The sequence below is a fragment of the Pelobates fuscus genome, chromosome 5 (genome assembly GCF_036172605.1).
Source record: "Pelobates fuscus isolate aPelFus1 chromosome 5, aPelFus1.pri, whole genome shotgun sequence".
Classification (NCBI taxonomy): domain Eukaryota; kingdom Metazoa; phylum Chordata; class Amphibia; order Anura; family Pelobatidae; genus Pelobates; species Pelobates fuscus.
This window is the reverse complement of record NC_086321.1, coordinates 54,888,464-54,909,462: the sequence shown is the minus strand read 5'-3', so window position 1 is coordinate 54,909,462 and position 20,999 is coordinate 54,888,464. Positions and strand designations below refer to the sequence as shown.

Genomic DNA, 20,999 nt, shown 5'->3' with positions numbered 1-20,999 from the left:
CCATTCCACGCAGCAGCCGTCTGCCCGCCTCTGCTCTCCCACAACACCGACAGGTTGCCTGCATTCTCCCTTGCCGCTTCGGGCTTGACATAAGTCAGGCGCCAGGACAAAATTCCTAGTCGATATGGCAATCTGGCACCTGGGATTTGTCGAGCCCTGGGGTAAGTAAATATAATTCTGAAAAATGAAGAGGTAACAGTTTCCATTTTAAAGGGGGCATTCTAAGCAACATACCCACTACTGACTGCTTTAATTAAAGTAGAATATTTGACCTGGTTTATCTTATAAAACACTCTCAATTTTCCATTTAGGTCAAAACTACACATCACTACTGAAATCATCATTAAAAAACAATTTAATAAACTCATAAAAAATGTTAAAATATGCAGAAAAAATTAAAAAGCATTTTAACATGTACTGTGATATGCTACAGCTCAGTCCAATACACTTTATCAAAGAAGAAAGAAATACGTTCTAAAGCCGTGACTGATTTATAGTTGGATAAATACCATAATCGAGGAAGACATGGCTCCTAAAATTTTTACTTGTGGCGCCTGCTTTTCTTGGCTATATGACATGAACCTTTTTTGGAACTAGTTTCCTTTCTTCTATTATTCTTCTCAAAAGAAAAGAATAAAATGAAAAAACAAATAAAATGAAAAAAAAAAAGCGCACTGGCTTGTCAATAGCGTGTAAGTTTGCAGGCCTCTGAATTTTCATCCAGTAAAATTAAGTACTTACGTAATGACTTGCAGATTGAAAGAGTAGCTTCTTCCAAGACTTTTGAATCAGCACTGAAATAAAAAGTAACAAGAATGCTGTTAAATGTTATGTGAACAAAAAACCTGAAGCAGCTTCACAAGAATAGAAAGCGCAATAACAAATACTGTTCACAATGGATCAATTTTGTACACTTTTTATTTTGTAAAGTGCCAAACAAAACTACCTAAGGTTGCAAGAAAATAAAATTTAAAAAGCCTGTAAAGTGGTTAAACACTCACTCTGAGCACATAACCACTACCATCACTGTAGGGTTATGATGCCAGAAGTATCCTGGTGCCTTTCTCTGGTAAGAGGGCAAAACATTCTGCAATGGCTTGTCTCTCACTTGGGTGTCATCGCGCGTCAAGCCTCCTCTCATGTTGGCTGAACCGGCATTCATTCTCTGGCTGAGTGCTCTTAGCCAATAAATTAACTTATGTGTAAAGAATACATACAAAATTAACAAAACAAAAAAATCTAATAATGTGTAGTAATTAAAGGACAACTGTCACCTGTTTTTTTGGTGTTTTTTTTAAATGAGAGAAATGTAAAGACCATGCGGTCTCAAAAGGCAACACAGACCCAGCAAACCAATCTGGCAAACTGAACTGGGCAAGCCCTATATTGACCCTGTAACTTTCCAAAACACCATAAAACCTGTACATGGGGGGGTATTGTTATACTCGGGAGACTTCGCTGAACACTAATATGAGTATTTAAAACAGTAAAACTTATCATGGTGAGGAAATCACCAGTAAAAGTGCAGTTTTTGTGTAAAAAAAATGCAAAAAACAAATATGAACGCTAACTTTGGCAAGTGTTTGTGGATAAGTGGCTACTACAAAAGACTGGACATACCCCATTTTGAATACCCTGGGTTGTCTACTTTTTCAAATGATATGTCATGGTGGGGTAATTTTCATTTCTGGGCTGCATACCATCTCAAAGGCAACATAGCCAATCTGGCAAATAGCAATTTACAAAAACAGAAATGGGCAAATCTTATGTTTGACCCTGTAACTTTCCAAATCACCATAAAATCTGTACTTGAGGGGTACTGTTGTACTTGTGAGTCATTTCTCTACACAAATAGGAGTGTTTTAGAGCAGTAAAGTGTATTATATTGATAATATCAACAGTGAAATTGCAGTTTGTGTGTGAAAAATGCAAAAAAATAATTTAAATGCTAATTTTGGCCTGGGTTTGTGACTAAGTGACTACTAAAAAACTGGACATACCCCATTTTGAATACAGTGGGTTGCCTACTTTTACGAAGGGTATGCCATGATGGGGATAATTTTCATTCCTGGGGGCGCTCTACGGTCTCAAAGGCAACATAGGCCCAGCAAACCAATCTGGCAAAATTTCAATGTGCAAACATGGAAAAGCCCTACATTTGACCCCTGTAAGTTTGCAAAAACCCATAAAACCTGTACATTGGGGGAGATGTTGCTGAACACATATTGGGGTGTTCTTTGTCAGTAACACATAACAGGAATTGAAAAGTCATACCTAAAGTACAATGTGAGAGAAAAATAACAAAAAAATGACCACAAAGACTGGTGGTAGAATTAGTGCATAGAAAGTGTTAAAATACCACCATTTGAAATACCCTAGGATGCCTACTTTTCAAAAATATATGGTGTGATGGGAGTAAATTACATTGGCCGGCTTCAAAAATGTCCCAAATAGGACATGGGTGCATGATGACCAGCTGTGAAAATTCCAAATTGGAAAACTGGAATGTGCATCCTCCAAATAAGGTCTTTTAGCCCCCAGAGAACCCGACACACCTATACATGGGTGGTATCACTGTACTCGGGAGATGTTGCTGAACACATATTGGGGTGTTCTTTAACACAGTAACCCTTAAAGTTCTCAGTACATGTATTCTTAAATTGCTATGTGTGTCAAAAAAAATCACCAATTTTTTTATTTTTTTTATTTAGCATAGATTGGTAGTAAAATAGTTGCATGAAAAAAGCATGAAAAGAGTCAAAGTTTAATAACTTAGGTTGTCTTCTTCTAAAAAATTTATACAGGTGAAGGGTTATTCAGGCAATCCTGACAGATATCAGTGTTACAATGTAACTTGCGTTAATTTGGAGAAAAAAAATGGTTTGTAAATGGCAAAGTGCTATTTGTACTTATTGCCCTATAACTTGCAAAACAAAAACAAAAAGCTAAGAACATGTTAACATTGGGTATTTCTAAACTACATTTAGAAACTATTTGTTAGGGGTGTTTTTTGGCAGTTGTAGATGCGCAACAGATTTTGGGGATCAAAGTTAGAAAAAGTGTTTGTTTTTTTTATCATATTTTATCTTTTTTTTATAGTAAATTAAATGATATGATGAAAATAATGGTATCTTTAGAAAGACCATTTAATGGCGAGAAAAAAATTATATAATATGTGAGGGTACAGTAAATGAGTAAGAGGAAAATTACAACTAAACACAAAAACCACAGAAACAACAGCCCTGGCTCCAAACAGTAAGAAAATTGAAAAGCAGTCTGGTCACTAAGGGGTTAATTTGTTACCCTATTTGAGGTCTGAAAGCAGGTAAGAATGTTGAACCTCATGCAAAGAATGGTGGCTATGGTGTTTAAGCCTTCTTGTATGTCAGTGTTGATTACACATGGCTCTGGCCCACATTCTCAATAAGTTTTTAGTCATTAGGAGTTCCTATGAGTTGGGTGTCCAAATAAAGCACTTCATAACATCACAACTGTTGTACTACAATGTCAGCGCTGCACTGTTAGGTTGTCAATATGTAACACTGTTCACCTATGTTTGATATATCTTACTTCATGTAGAACCAAGAAGCCTGGAAACACTGTACAGTATATAAAAGAAAGGAAAACAGACTTGTGTATGGGAAAAGAAAATATTGAGGGAGACAGCTATAATTCTTTATATAATGCACTCCATCATTATAACATGATACTTGTAGCACTATAGTGTAACTTCAAAAACTTCTTAGACACACTTCCAATTTTCAAACATTTCTGGCTTGATATTGTGCTTATAAGTAATCATAAACAGTTGGATGGCCTAAGCAAATTAAAGAAAGATATGACCGGCAATGTTTAAAAAAACCAAAAAAACAGGGGGGCGGAGCTTGCTGTTGGAACAGAGCAGTCGCACACTAGAGAGGCTCCGAGGCCAAACGCCGAAATCCAATGGATTTAGGGGACACTAACCTCATTTCCAAAGATCCAACTGCCCACAACGACAATGGGAAGAAAAACAAACAAGCTGAAACCAGATCGAACCAAAACAGGGGCCACCATTTTTTTTATTTATTTATTATTGCCATTTATATAGCGCCAACAGATTCCGTAGCACTTTACAATATTATGAGAGGGGGATTTAACTATAAATAGGACAATTACAAATAAACTTACAGGAACAATAGGTTGAAGAGGACCCTGCTCAAACGAGCTTACATTCTATAGGAGGTGGGGTGTAAAACACATTAGGACAGGAATTTATAGGTGATTTATTCCGTCCGGCAAAAGGCGCGTGCGGACCCAATATGGCCGCCGAGCTCGAGGATTTCTCTGACTCCTCTGGTGACTACTACCCAGAGGAAACCACCTACAACTTACCCACGGTCAAGCCGCCACAACCGAGCAAGAACCTGGGAGACTCGGAACCCGTCACGGCATCTCTGCTGAAAGCTATGCTGGGGGACCTACAGAAGGCCTTACAGACAGACGTGGCACAACTGAGGGCGGATCTCACAGGCCTGGTAGGCTGCATAGATGCAGCAGAACTAACGGCCATACAACACTCACACGAACTAGCGGAGCTCAGACAAGAGATAAGAGCCCTTAAACAACTGCAAGCCAAAACTGAACACCGCTTTGCAGCGCTAGAAGACTCCAGGCGACGTAACAACCTGAAAGTGAGAGGAGTCGCGGAGGAAGTCCCTACAGAAGAACTCCCACACTTTGTGAGGAGGCTCGTGGGAACCCTGATACCCACCAAACAAGCCAAATACAACGGCATAGGGGCGGCCTTCCGGATCCCTAAACCCCGAAGGGCGCCAGAAGCGGCACCCCGAGACCTCGTGGTGAGATTTCGGAGCACAGCGGACAAAATGGCGCTCCTCGCAGCCCTAAAGGACTCAGCCACCTATAGATTTGAAAATATGGACTTGTCCTTCTACGCAGACCTGTCGGGGGCAACATTGCAATGGCGTAAGACCCTTCAACCATTCACCGCTCTGTTCCGGACGCACCAAATCACATACCACTGGTGCTCACAGCGCGCACTACAGGTACTGCATGAGGATGCCGTACATCTTGTCTCAGACCTCCAGAGCGCAAAGGCACTTCTGCCCACACTGGGACTGCCACCGGCGGAGCTGTATGAGAGTGAAGCCCCGGGGAACCCTGAGATAACGCACCGCTGGGACCCGGCCAAGATAACCCCATTTATCCCACAGGGAAGGGGCAAAATTCAAGCTGCAACCACCACCACCGGAGCTGCAAAAAATGCGACCTAGACCATCTTACCACACAAGCTAGTCAGCCAGAAGCGGCCCTAACCTCCCCACTTCCCCGCTGGAATCCCCAACGACTAAAGAGGCTCCCAGGCCTCACAACACCCACACTCACCCTGAGATTTACCTCAACAACAGGAGGCAGACACGACCACCAACATCAGGACATTCGGCACAACGCCCATGACCCCAAGCGAGGTCCTCCGCAGGCGACCGCTACTCTCCCAGACCTCCACCAGCCGCAGCCAGGAAGCGGCAGTGACTAAAACACTTACGGACTCGGACTAAGGCAGGGCACCACAGTGCATATGCACAAGCTGTCTGTTTTTTGTTGTTTAGTTTTTTAGGTTTGCTTTTTACTTTCCATCCTCGACATAGACGCTGCATCTCACATCAGAGATCTTGGTATATTTGTTTATTCCTTAATGGCATAGTTGGCAGGTTTTTATCTAATCTATTACGTTTTCACTTAAACTACAATGATCTAGTTTAGCTAATTAAGCCTGACATACATCACCTAACCTGCCTACAATCTACGTGAATAATGCCGGATGGTTAGACATGTTCACCCAACATGTTTGTACTGCAGATGATTCAATTCCTGTAGTTTATGTATTATCTACCTAAGCCCATACCTTAATCTGCTAAGCAGCAGCCTAACCGCATGATCCAGGTGTTTAATACCGGTTATACTAAGATCTCAGTAACAGCAACCGCACAGGCAAAACTGCATACCTTAACAAAGCAAACACATGAATAACTGATGTCTTTTTATGTCTTTTTATTTTTTCCTTTGGTTTCTTGTTTTTCTTTTTTGTAAATTGATGATTAGATCGCCTTCCCACAAGCGTCAGCAAATATACTTAGTTAACTCCTGACACTGCATATCATTTGTATGATAGCTTGGAAACATACGTATAATACTAAACACTATGTCTAACCAACTACACACATTAGCTAGCACAAGCTGTGATTAATCAGCCAACTGTTAGGACTCTCAATGGCCCAATGTGTCACAGGGGTACAGCACTAGTTTATCTAATTAAACTTCTCACTCAGAGCCAGCCAATACAACCTGTGTTTTATTACCTGCAGTGTTACCACATCTCTGACTACCACTTTGTTTACACCTGATGTCTAGCTTTTAAAAAAAATAATATAAAAAAAAAATGTGCATTTAATTTCTTTGCCACAACTGTTATGCGCTGTTCCCTCCTAACATGTCCCTGCCGTTGGGGCAAGACATGAACGATTGTTATGTTTAAATATATGCATGGAAAAATAAAGAATTAAAAAAAAAAAACCAAAAGGGGTAAAATGAACTTGGAAATGCTTTTTACCTCCAGCTTAGAAGCTGGAAAACATCTTTCCTTCCAAAAAGGGAGAGATAGGACATTGTGTGGGAAGGTCAGGGGGCACATTTTGAGGATTTGATTTTTTTGCCACGTTGAATACATGGTGGGATTTTGATGTCTACAAACAGCGGAAATACTTTACAGACACTGAGGGTGGAGGACACGAGATCATGTCCACAAAGCTCTCAATCTGTTTTGTAATTTCTTGAAAGGTTTTTTTGTGCATCGTGAGCCCTAAAATGTTAACAGTCTCTTTTTGGTCAGAGCTACATTTTCTTATCCCAGTCTCCTCATTTCCAATACTAAACTTGCTCTCTGGTATGTTTCTTGGAAATCTTAATTTTATCTCCAAGGTGGTCTTAGGTTCTGGCTGCATATACATCACTAATTGAAAGCAAATGTCCACGAACATAACAAAAATGGGAGAGATCCAAAGCTACAAGATGTCACTCTTTTGGAAACTCATAATATACTTACTTCTGTGATGTGAATTCTCTGTGGAAATGCAGCATAAATCATAGGACGGATGTGCAAAAAACATATTAAATTTTAAATGGAGAAGACTGCAAGTTTCTAATCTCAAACGGCATAAGATTTCACACAGGCCTTGTTCCAAAAAAATGAAAAGAATAAAAAAAAAAAAGTATTCTGGAGCAATATGAGCACCAATATACTGGTGAAGATTTTACTGCACAGTCATGGATGAGAGGGTTTGTGCAGGAAGGGACTTTGCTTTGAAAAACAAAAAGTGTTTGCATGTGTGAATGTGTGTGACATAAATAACAATTATATCATTACAATGGCACCTGTCAAGGCGAGGGATATATTAGGCAACAAGTGAACAGTCAGTTCTTCCATGTGTTAGAATCGGGAAAATTGAGCAAGGAAAAACATCTGAAAGACTTTGGCAAGGGCAAAATAGTGATGGCTAGATGACTGGGTCAGAGTATCTTCAAAACTACAAGTCCTGTGGGCTGTTCCTGGTATGCATTGGTCAGTACCTACCAAAAGTGGTGCAATGAAGGATAATCAGTGAACCGACTCAGGGTCAAGGGCAAACAAGGGTCATTGGTGCACATGTGGAATGAAGACTAGCACGTCTGGTCTGATCACACAGACTGTAGCTCAAATTTTCGAAAAACTTAATGCTGGCCATTATAGAAAGGTGTCAAAACATACAGTGCATCACAGTTTGCTTTGTATGGGGTTGCACTGTCCACCTACGGAAGTACATCAGAACTGGACCATGGAGCTCTACCTCGAATGCTAGCCACCTAGGTGTTCTTTGACTCTGACCTCTCTTTCGCCCCTCATGTCCAATCAATCGCCAAATACTGCCACTTCCATTTCAAAAACATAGTGCGCATCTGCCTCTATTTAACGCCTGATACGGCTAAGGTGCTTGTCCATGCCACTGTCCTCTCTAACCTGGACTACTGTAATCCGCTTCTCAGTGGTCTTACGTGTTCCCAACTTGCCCCATTACAGTCTATAATAAATGCAGCGGCGAGGGTCATCTTCACATCCGCCCACGCCTCCCCCTCTGTCAGTCCCTCCATTGGCTTCCCGTAAGATATAAGGCTTAATTTAAGATCCTGGTACTTGCTCACAATGCTGCTCTGACCTTCCTATTTTTTACTAATACACAAATATGTCCCATCTAGGCCCCTACGTTCTGCCGAAGACCTAAGTCTATCCTCTGTTCGTACTGCTATCTCTGATGCTCGCATTAAATACTGCACCTTTACTAGCGTTCTGCCCTTCTCCTAGCTATTAGACATTCACCCAGTCTCCACTCCTTCAAAAAACTCTTTCAAAATGTACTTCTTCAGGAAAGCATATCAATTAAACTGTCAACAGCTTTCCCTCCCCGCACCCCAATGCCTTTCCTGCAACTTTCATCAAAACACTAAGCCCTCAGTGAATACTATCCTAGCAACCTACTTTTCTACTCTACACTTACGTTTTGTGTCACTATACCCAACTCCCTCTATCCATCTGTTCATGTGTGTCCAACTCGTCCGGTTACAAATACGTGTGTGTTAGTCCACCCATTGTACATCGCTATAGAATTTGTTGGCCCTTTAAAAATAATATAATAACAACATAGTTCCTGGCTGTCTTTGTCTACTGGGGCAGTTTGGCTACGAAATAAACCAAAAATGTAGCCTGCCCACAGTGTGTTTTATCTGTATAAAAAAAGGAGGAGGAGCCCAGTAGAGTTCTAACAACACAGCTCTGTACTCCTTAATACTGAAGTCTTTGGAACAAGATTGGAAATCTTGCAAAACTTGTGTTTTCCTATTTTTTTTTTTTTAAATCTATATTACTACTACTCCTGTAAATAAGATTGAATGATTTTATTAAAGAGTCTAAAAAAAAATTTATAATTTAAAAAGGAAGGGTTGTCTGATCCCAAATGCTAAAAGCTGATACACAGTAACGTCTGTTCCTTAAAATCCCCCTTCTTATGGTAACTGTGTGCAGTAAGTACTTGTGGGTTTGGCATCGCCTTATACGCATTAGCTAGTGTGTATCTGTATTAACTGAAGCTTGCTAGAGAGAAATTCTCTTTTTTTTATTCTTGGCAATGCCTGTTAAAGAAATGTGGCTTTATCATCATTCTATATAGTAAGGATGTTTATAATAAAAAGTCTGCTCAGTATCAGAATGTCAGTTTTATTACTCCATGCTCTAGAGATTATTCTGAGACACACTACATATAACAGTTAGAATCGGCTATTTGAGGACAGATAGCACCCCCCAAATCTGGGGGTCTAGTGGAACCCGGATGACAAAAATATTCTTTTTACTTGGGTTAAGAACACACAGCCAAGCTGGAAGACGCATAGCGTGGACCAATAAGGCAAACTGGCTCCAAATATTAATGGAAGTAGCCCTGTGAACAATGATATCTTTACCCTGGTCTACATTAAAACGAAGTAGGAATAAAATATTAATTTTGGACTACAGCAGTGGAAGTTTAGCAGACTGGGCTCTCTATTCACTAAGGGGATTTATTCACTAAAAACAGACATTAAAAGAACACTGACTGTATATTTACCAATATTACTTACCAAAAATCCTTTTATTTTATTAATATAGTGACCGTATCACTGGGATAAACTTTCTAATGCTGGACAACCCCTCCTACTCTTACTTAAATACTGGTATTCCCAGAGACACCTCAGTCCTTACAAGAAATACCAAAACGCTGCAAAATAACTTTAATAAAAGAAAATTGGGAGGAAGCCTGTGCTGCCTTTACATTAAGGAAAAATAATTAACGGCAAGTAAAATTTTAGTTTATCCTAGCAGGTAGTGGCAGTACCATTGGGATATAGAAAGACCCCGAAAAGGGTGGATGAATCACAAGACGACAGCCTGGAGAACCTTAGGCTGAAAGCAGCTTTTAAAGAAGAAAACATGTCTAGCCTGTAATGTGTGATAAAGGTGTTAAAAGATGACCAAGTTGCTGCTTCGCAAATATCTTTGGAGATGCTGCAGCCTTTTCAGCCCAGGATGCTCCCATCGCTCTGGAGGAGTGTGCCTTCACTGGAAAAGGTAATATATGGCCATTGACCCCATATGCCAATTTAACAGTATGGGTCAGCCATCTGGCAATAGTACATTTAGAGACTTCTTTGCATAGATATGTTCCATGAAAATTCACAGACAGGTGATCGGAAGACCTGGGGGCAGCTAAAGGATAAAGGTAAATTTCCAGAGCTCGTTTGACATCCAGAAAGTGACATTTTCCTTCCTTAGGTTATGAAGGAGACTGGCAAAATGAAGTAAATAATATGGGATGATTACAATTAGTTTTTGACAGGACTTTAGGCAGAAATGACTGTTCTGGTGCAAAACCACTTTGTCCTGATGAAAGTTGGTAAATTCTTCCGCAGAGGAAAGTGCCTGAATTTCACCTACCCTTATGGCAGATGTAATCGCCTCCAGAAAAGCCATCTTAAAAGAAACTTCTTCCAAAGGTTCAAAGTGAGACTGACAGAGCTTTGAGCACAACTGACAAATCCTAAGTAGATGGGAATGACTTGTGAGAAGGCTGCCTGAATTTAACTGCTTTAAAAAAAAAAAAAATAATAATTAAATTCTAATGAATACATGGGAGGCTAAATTCATAATCAGGAATGGCTGAGTGTTGAAATTTAACTTTTAGGATCAAAAACACTAAGCCCAGTAGCAAAACCATTTTGCAGAAAACGGAGAATCGTTTGAATAGCATGAGCGATATTCAGGCAGTCATGATCCCAACACCAGATGAAACATGTTTTCCATATTCTCAGGCAAATCTTGGATGTGGATTTCCTTGTGGAATTAAGGACAATGTCTATCACTTTACTCTCTTAGAATCAGCCTCGCCGAAGCCAAACCGTCATTCTGAATATTTGAAAAATGTCTTGCGAAAATTCTGATGTTGGTAGTTCCCACGATGCCAGGATCATCTGTTTCAATTCCGAAACCTTCTGCGGTTCGGCCAGTATGGAATAATGGCCAAAACCATAGCTCTGTCTGTTCTTATTTTCTGTAGGATCCACAATATCAAAGCAATGGGCAGAAACACGTATGCCATCTTGAAGCTGTTTAAGAACAAAGGGTAATCTCGTCTGTAGAATGATGCGAAAACTGGTACCCTTCCTGTTCTTTCTTGTTGCCATGAGATCTATATTGGGCAGACCAAATCTCTTTACTAGAATTACAAATACCTCTTATTGTAGGGACCGTTCGGATTGTGTCCACTAGGACGTTGTCCAGTCCTCTGACGTGTTGCTGTGAGGGATTTGAACTTCCTCTGTGTCCAACACATGATCTGTGAACAGAGAAGATTAAGAGATCTGACCTTTGAGTCTCCTTGTCTGTTTAGGTAACTGACGTGATGTGGTCAGACTGAATATTGACCGATCGTTTTGTAATCCGTGGCTTGAATGCCAAAACTGCATTTAGAAAGGCTTTCATCTCTCTGTAATTGGAGGTTTTACTTGCATCCTCTGCAGATCAAATGCCCTGCCGTAGATGTGTTTTCAGAAGTGCGCCCCAGCCAAACTTTGAGGCGACCTTGTGATAGTGAGCCATTCCTTTGGTTGAAAGGATAATCCTAGAGACAAAAACTTTGAGCCCCTTCAACAGTTTAGTTTGTTCCAAACTTTTGTGGCCGAATTGAATTCTGCAACTAGAGCTTCTTAGTTTCTTCACCAGTTCCTCAAAATGTTCCTTGTAGAGGTCTCATCTGCACTTGTCCCACTTCACTGCCAGAATGGAAGAGGTGAGAACACTCAGAGTACTCGAGGCATTGCTGATGGAACCTGTTTCTGAAAAAAAAGATGTCTCTTTCTAGATTTTCTGTGCAGGTAGATGAAGTGAGAGGGATTTGGAATCCACTAAAAGCAGAACAGACCCAGAAACCGAATCTATTAGGAAACGTGAAGACTTCTCACAGCTGATGTTCCAACTGTGCTCTTGTAGTGTCTGTATTGTGGTTTGAATGTTGATCCATAATTGACTCTTTGATTCGGCTTTGAGGAACCAATCATCTAGGAATGCGTCGATGGAAACACACTTTTTTTTTTTTTTTTTTTTTTTTTTACAGAGAACCTGCCAAAGGAAGCTGAAGCCAGGCTGAAAAGAAGGGCCTTGAACTGGAAATGCAAAATATTCCTCCCTGACTTGATTGTGAATCTCAAATATATTTGTCAGGATGGGGTAACCCAATCACACAGAGAATAGTTGTTGGGGTCATAATAAACTGCTGGGCAAAGCGTTCCATGCACCTAACTTTTGGACCGAACATCCGGGGAGAGCCTTTCAGTGATAGACAGACAACGTGTTTCAATTTGGGCTACTAGCAATGTATTAAGGCTCGGGCAAACATATTTATAGACAGAAGTCACAGCAAAAGTAACATGACAAGATCACATCAACTAAACACGATATTGCTTATTCCGCAACCAACAACATGTATTTCTGGTAGCGAGGTCAAAAGGTTATTTATTTGATGGTCTGTGACAGGTTTCACTTTAATCTGACATTTAACAATTGCCGTTTCTAATAATGTAGTCTTGTCCATGTACAGTAGTCATGTACTTCATTTTTAACCCTTTCAATAGTGTAACAGTAAGTGTGATGTAAAAGAAATAGTGAGTTTACATATATCAGACCTTAGAGTGGCCAGGATTAACGTGTGCTCTAAATACACTGAAAATACAGTGGCAGAATGTATGCCAAGGTCAAGGACTCAAAAAGTAAACTAGCGAAATAACAAGCCAGGGTCCGAGATACTAGAAAAGCAGAATAGTCTAAACTAAGCCAGTCGGCAACAAGAACACTAAAACTCAGAACACACATGCGGGTAACAGAAACCACAACAGGCAATTACCACAAGGAAGAGGGAAGAATATATAGGGATAGCCATCATGCTATTGGACAGCATTATCACCCTGGGCCAAATCACACAAAGGGGTATACGCCTGGTGTGTCCCATAATTATGAGCCTATAAAACTTTATCTATAAAAACACACATAACTGCACGGTCATGTAACTTTAAGGACTGTTGCACTAGGCACTGGGTTGCCATAGAAACATTGCGTGACCTGTGACTGCCAGTATTTGGAGCTGGAGATCGCTGTGTGTCCTACAAGAATGAGGGAGTAGAGTGCATTGTGCACAGCCACACAAGAGCAGCTGGTGATCCCGAGGGCTGACGCTTGGCTACCACTGGTGCCTGCAACGGAGAGATATGACATATTTTTGAACTGACTTCAATGGCCATATGTAAATAGGTTTCTTTTTAAAGGATCACTATAGGGTAAGGAACACAAACATGTATTCCTGACCATATAGTGTTAATACCACCATCTAGCCACCCTGGACCCCCTCATGCCTCCGTAAATATGGCAAAATCTTTCTGTATTCAAGCCTAAAGCTGTAGATCTGCATGCGGTTTGCCTCAGAAAAACAAGCAAGCAGTCTGCTGACATCTTCAGAAGTGGTAGCCTGATCCAATCACAATGCTTGCCCATAGGATTGGCTGAGACTGACCAGGAGGCAGATTAGGGGCAGAGCCAGCATGATTCAAACACAGCCCTGGCCAATCAGCATCTCCTCATAGAGATTAATTGAATCAATGAATCTCTATGAGGAAAGTTCAGTATCTGCATGCAGAGGGAGGAGACACTGAATGTTTGGATGCATTTTAGGCAGCCATGACACAGGAAGGATCTCTAACAGCCATCTAAGGAGTGGCCAGTGAAGTTATCACTAGGCTGTAATGTAAACACTGCATTTTCTCTGAAAAGACAGTGTTTACAGCAAAAAGCCTGAAGGTAATTATTCTACTCACCAGAACAAATTCAATAAGCTGTAGTTGTTCTGGTGACGATAGTGTCCCTTTAATCCAGAGTCGCCATATAGTCTCCTTTTTGTAGCATGTGGTCAAAAGGTAATTCTTGTTGCTTTCGGATCTTCTCGATAACTCCTTTTCGTAAGAGAATCAGGGATTCAGGAAATCTGATAGAAGCGAATTTGTTTTTAACGGAGGTGGGTAGGAAAAAAATGAGAAAATCTGGAGTGGGTCTTTCCAAAAACTTGATTCTGTACCCATCTGCTTTGTGTTTTAAATCAAAGTATTTGTTGTTGTAAGCTCCGATGCTTGCCTGAACCACTGCAGTCCTCCTCCCACTTTTCTAGTATAAAAACTTCTGTCTACGAAAATTGCATGATCGGTCATTACATTGAAATGATCTTTGATTATTTTTTTTAGGTGGGAATCTCCTATTCTACGATTTCTTCTGTCTTGGGGAAGAGCCTTCTTGGTTTCAGACACTAGTTTTATGAACTCTTCTAAAGGAGTACCAAACAGCTTACTTCTTTCAAATGGTAAATTTGGTTAAATTTCAAATGGTAAAATGGTTAAATGCTGTATCCGCCATCCATGATCAGGGCCTTAAAGCCCTTCTGGCAACAGATGACAAGTCCATAATACGAGCAGACAGCTTGAGTACTTCCTCAGACATATAAAATCGAACATTCCTTCGCCAGTCTGATGTTCTTTATCAGATGCGCCAATGCTTTCTGATTCTTCCAATATACGATCTCCTGTTGATTGTAGTCACTTACTCTGTGCTCTAGCAACTGACGGCCCAGCCATAGTTGCTTTGTACTGAAAACCGGCCACTTTAAAAACTCTTCTGCAGGATTATTCTGCCCCACTTGTCTATTGGGTCTTTGTGGCCTGCCACTACCCCAATAGGAATAGTGGTCATTTTCAAAAGTTGAGCCATCTGAATGTCCACCTTTTGTAGATGTTCCCAATTCTCCTTTTCCTGTAGCTTGAACATTTGTTTAAAATGTTTGGAAATTAATGCCCTTTTTTCATGGGTTTTCCATTCCCGTTGAACCAATTCCAGACGTTTAGTATGTATGGGAAAAACTTTACTTTTTTCTTTGAAGTTTCACCTTCCTGCATAGTACCTGCAACCTCTTTGATAAACTTATTCAGCACTTTTAGTGAGAAACCTGAATCCACATTAGAGTCTTGTCTGGATACATCAGATACAGATGAGGGAGAGCATTCACCAGAGGATAAGTCAGACGAAGAAGAGGACTTGCTTCTCTTGCGTCTCTTTACGGATCTGTCCTGGACAGATACAGTCTCTCTGGTTTTTACCGCTGACTCCTTAAACTTTTTAAATGTTTGAGAGAGATTCTATTAAAACCAGCTCAAAAAAACATTGCATCTCCTTCTGCTTTGTCTTTTTCAAGAATTCAGCTTAGTGTCGTAGTGCTCTCGCTACAGGCTTAATGCTTAGACTTGTATGATTCCTTCTTCTTCACAGGGGAGGTCATTTTATCTTTCTCCGGTTTGTCTGGTGAGGTAGGGCTAGACATCTGAAAATAAAAGCATATAATAAAAATGTAAAAAACACACAAATATACTAGAAGCCTTCAAGGAAGAGACTTAAAATTATCTCCCCTTAAAAACCTTAGGATAGTGGGGTTGGTGACACAGTGGACATTTGCTGTCAGACAGGTTAGCACAGCTTAAATAGGCTTTCAAAAATTCAAATTTAGTACCATAATTTAAATTCAAATTAAGCACCAAAATTCAAATTCCGACACACACCGCAGTGCACAGACTCCACTTCTGCCACCTGATTGGCATACCGCCCAGATTGCCTACATGTCACTTGCTGGTACTTTCAGCATAAAAACTCTGGCCATTGCGGCACTCTGTAACCTCTAAAGATTTGGAGACCAGCGTCCTATAGCTTAGATCAATTCACACAGCGTACTGCAGGTCACTGCCCGGGGAGCTATCAGAGCGACTTCCCCAATCATCAACACGTTTCTGACCACAGAATTTTGACAAGCAAATGCCATGTGGCTGCTTTTCACCATTTATGGTATAGACCCTGTTTGAAATAACTGTAAAAAGGGACTGTGCAGCAGCAGGGGCAGGAAAGAGGCAGCATGAGGAGTAGGCCAGTGTCACAGAATCAGTAATAAGTACCGGTATTTAATTGTATGAGTGCCATAGAGGTGTGCAACGCATTGCTGGTTTACTCTAAGAAGCAACATTATTACAGGTTAAACTTTATTTTACTAAATAAGAGAGTTGCATAATGCATAGTTATATTACAGCAGCAATAATGCTGGCCTGAGGTAATAATTCTTCAGCCTTACAAATACCAAATCAGAGTGCAATAGTTATACCAAAGGGTTGCATATAGGAATATACAAACAAGCTAAATGATGCACATATCCCAGATTCATTGTGACAACCAGTTTCTTCAGGGTGTCTGAAACACTGGCAGCTCTGAGACAAAGCTCTAGATGTGTAGCAATCACAATGGAAATCAGTGGATTGTTGCAGCCAAGTGTTCCATTTTTTTTTTTAATTTATATTTTATTGGTTTTGTACATATGATATACATCTCTCATTATATGTGAAATAGTATAAACAAGTAACAAAGCATTGTGGTTATAAGCATAGTCATATACGGTAGTACAGTCATGAGCCTTACACATCCTTAGTTATAGTAACGGTGTCATGTGAATGCATATAATGGGCGACTTCATGCTGTATACTGCTAATTGTGTGCTGAGAGTGTCGCTTAGTGGGGCTGCCTGGCGTCGGCGTTCTCGCAGCCCTGATCTATGTGTGTGTAAGGGCAGTTAGGCGAGTAGGGCGCTGGATGTAGTACAGCTTGCCCTGTGTTTGGGATTATCTGGCCGCAGTGTAAACTCTATGTCAAAGAAATTAGGTAAAACATTTGAAACAATTAAACAATTTAAACATCAGTGGGGAAAGCTGTCTAGCGGTGATGGCTCTGGAGGTCGAGAGTAGGCAGTCACCAGCCTCCGTAGATCACGGTCATTAAGTCCTCTTAATTGTTGCGTTTTGTACTGCTCTTGCCGTGCTTGGGGGCAGTCGTGCCAAGGCTTTTGAGGAGAGTCTCTGGATCATCATTGGGGGTCAGAGTGATTGCCTCGGTGCCCCGATGTACCACCAGTGAGCCCGCTGTGTCCCATCTATAGCGGACAGAGAGATCTCTTAATTACTTAGCGACTGGTGCTAGTTGCCTCCTAGCAGCAAGGACCGAGAAGGGAAGGTCACTGTAAAAGGCCACCTCCCAGCCCTCTAGTTTCACTGTCCCCAGGGTTCTAGAGCTGGCCATAATGGCGGCTCTCGCTGCAACGTCTCTGGTTGTGGCTATGGCGTCTCTGGGGGCCCCTGCTGGTGCCGCTGGCGATTTGCGCACCCGGAAAGCGGTTAAGATTATTGGGGTGTCTGTGTTACATCTGAGGCCCATTGAAGAAACAAGCCTCCGGGTGAAGGGTAGCAGGTCTTCGTCGCTCACCGTTTCAGGGATGCCCCTCATACGTATGTTGCGACGGCGGTGTCTGGACTCCAGCGAGACCACCGTATTGTGTAGGCGTTGGACCTGTTCGGTGAGCTTATCCAGCCTTTCTGTGTTATCATGTAGGTGTTAGGTCAGCTTTCCAGAGTTGTCTGAGGTCGGTTAGCAGCCTCTTGATGTCCCCTTTTGTGGACGGGGAGTCATCGTCGTCCGTGTCAGACATGTGAGGGGTGTCCTCGGGTTGGAGTGAGGTCTGCGAGTCTCTTTCGTCCTGGGACTGAGGTTTCCAGCGCCATGTGCGGTTCCGGCGCCATCTTAGCCGGCCGCGATTGAGTAGGCCTCTGGAAGGCGATCCGAATGTCGGGTGCCGCGGGTCGCTCCACATGGATTATTTTTGTGTTTGCGCCCCATGTTGTCGGCTTTCGGGTGGCGGGTAAGTTGGGGAATTGTATAGCTGAAATGTCTATTTTTAGCCTCTTTATCCGTGGGGCCGAGACGGAGCTCCACAGATATGCGACCGTTCAGCTCCGTTGTCGGCCACGCCCCCCCTCCAAGTGTTCCATTTTAAGACTTTGCTGCCAAATTCACTCTGTAAGCTTAACTTGACATTGTACCTTAGCAGTACTACTTGTGCACAGTTTAAATACGTTCCTAATTCAATCTTCTACTTTTGCTAATAATCACAGTTTAACTTATGCTGCCAGCTTTACTGTAAAGCTGGATGTGTAGCTCATTGAGCCAGCATGAAAACACAATCAGAGCATCTTGTCAAATGAAACTTCTGGAAAATGTCCTTAATGCATCCGGAGAGATTCCCAGACCTCACATTCTAGTGCATTATGAGAATCCCCTCAAGTACTGGTAAAAAAAAAATACGCCAATTAATGTGTAACTCCAAGTGTTACAGAAAGGACAAGAGATCTTTAAAGAGATGTATCCAAAAGCAAGGAGACGACAACTCAACAGGAAGTGCTAGATAAATTGCCATACAAGCAAAAATGCACTCCAAGGCTTAAGTGAATTCGTCCGAACAATTACTCTGTTATGAAGACTGCATTTACCATGAGTCCAGTGGAAGTCTTAAGCGTCATCAGTCAAGATTCATGAGGTGGCACCAGACCAAAAGCACCGGCACCAGATATTGGTTTTGCTTTGACCACAAAGCCGGCAGGAAGAGCTGGTTCATTAATGAAGGAAGGAAGTAGAAGAGTGAATGAAGGTAAAGATGGGAAACGAATATTAAATGTGATTATGTGAATCCCTGAATTTAACCACACAGGCAGCCCGAGAAAGACTTCGCACTGTTCTCAAGCACACTGGTGAGAAGGCAAACACTGGAACGTTTTTTCAGGAAGAAAAGTCAATTTCGTTGATCAATTGTAGGCCTCAGTTCAAGAATTTGTTGGTTTATCCCCACACAGCCTGCAAGCTAATGACTAAGCTCATGTTACAGAGCCCACTTTATTGAGACACCGTTTAACATAACAATACACACTGCTGCCGGAAAGCAGCTACGCATCCGCACATGAGGGTATTAACCATTTTCCTGTGTTGCATCCAAAACAGCAGACATGGAGCAACATGCAACATTATTAAACATTTACACTAACACAGTTTAGTTAAGGTGTCATTCTTAACTCTTCTTTTTTAGCTTGGAATTAAAAAATGAAATGGTCACGGTTTTGTCAAAGGAATCATTTGGAAGGTTTGCTTCTTTGTTGGCAAAAGTAAACTCTTCACTTCAAAAGTCATTTTAAAATGAAAGTACCTGTAAAGCTTCATGGCAAGTGTGGAGGTTAATCTGATTAGTACACTACGTTAACGCTTTCACAGCAGAGTAAGAAAAAAATATATACGTCAAGTTTATGCAGGTCTAGTACATGAATTAAAATTTAATAGATTTTTTTCAGGGTCAATAAGCAGAAGTATCAGTCATGAACATGTAAAGAAAAATGTAATATATATTATTTTTTGCATTTATTAATAAATCAATAACAAATATTGGCAGTGTGATTTTACAGAATTTTATGTTTTGAGGCTGATTTTTTAAAAATGTATTTTGTAAAAGTCCACCTAGTCTGGGGGGACCTTTAAATGACATATGTACCTAGATCTGTATTTAAACTGAAGCCAGCAAATCTATCCTCAACCTCCTACAACATTGCACACATTATCCCTGAAAAAAAATGTGGGAATATATATTCGACTTTGTTAAATACAGCTAGCTAGGCATTACAGGAATATATAGATACATTCTCACACATTGCAGGTACAATACATGCCGATTATAAAAACAAAAAAGAGAAGATATACACCAGGCGTAGGCAAACTCCGGCACTCCAGATGTTTTGGACTACAACTTTGACAGTATTATGGGGAATGTAGTCCACAACATCTGGAGTGCCTGAGGTTGCCTATCCTTGATCTACACTATGATCTAAAGATAAAATACAATGTTACCTATATTTTTTGCTGGCAAAATTGATTATGGAGAGATGAGAAGGATAGGAGTTGCAACCACACAACAGATGTATAGGTAAAAGACGTTCGGAAACTTTAATCACAGGCAACCAGAGAGTTCAGGTTACCGTCAGCTAAAGTTATCAAACGGGAGTCAAGTGACAGGATGGTGAAATCAAAAGATAGAATGAGTTTTAAAAGAGACATCTCATGCGTCAGTGTAGGATAAACCGTTTATTAATGTGATCTGATTATAACAACTTTTACAAGTGTTTGATTTATCTTCTATTTAAGAATAAGGCACTTTAAACATTATCATAATTTGCAAGCACATCTTTCATAATTAGTAGACACTATATATACAGTCAGTCACATTTACAAAGTGATCATATCTAATTGCACAGGATAGGACAGTGGCTGCAATAACAGAACAAGTCAACACGTCTGAAAATACCACATCATGCCTATTAGAAATGTTTATCTGCTGTTCAAGAGCACCACCTAGCGTTTCCCTTATCAACTGCTCGCAAGTTAAAAATCACAATGGGACCACTCTACTAAATGTTAACGTTTTAAATTTGTCAAATAAAATATTGCAATATTCAAACAGCTTAGCATACAATTTAAAACTACTGTCATTTAATTGTAATACTTTGATTTTGTTTTGTTTATTTTGCAGATATTGGTGATGATTAAAAATAAGTTGAAAAAATAAGCAGAGATCATTCAGGAAGAAGCAAAGTGCATGATGGGAAATATTTTCAATCATGAAAAACACGTAGTTCCTAGCTGCTGTTTAAATGCTGCTAAATATAATTCACATTATCCTTGGTCAGTTGTTATACAGTAGTTGGCTCCTTACCCTCAACCAGACTCCTATATTCCCCCCTCATTTCTTTCTCATTCCCCTGCTCCCCGCTACTTCCTAAGCCCCCCATGTCCTCCCTCACTCTACCGGGGTCAATAATAGCATAAGGAAGATTAAAATCTCCCGAATGTCCCTACTCACTATGCCGCAAGTAGGGGCATGTCAACT

At 40.8% G+C, this 20,999-nt stretch overlaps 1 protein-coding gene across 3 annotated transcripts in view; it reads right to left on the bottom strand.

The window, feature by feature from the left end:
• Positions 1-20,999, bottom strand: part of DYM (dymeclin) — a 337,693-nt gene that overhangs the window by 267,410 nt on the left and 49,284 nt on the right. For all 3 annotated transcript variants that reach the window (XM_063453857.1, XM_063453858.1, XM_063453855.1), the window contains exon 3: positions 742-794. In XM_063453857.1, the coding sequence (XP_063309927.1) occupies positions 742-794 (53 nt within the window). The remainder of the gene's footprint in view (positions 1-741; positions 795-20,999) is intronic.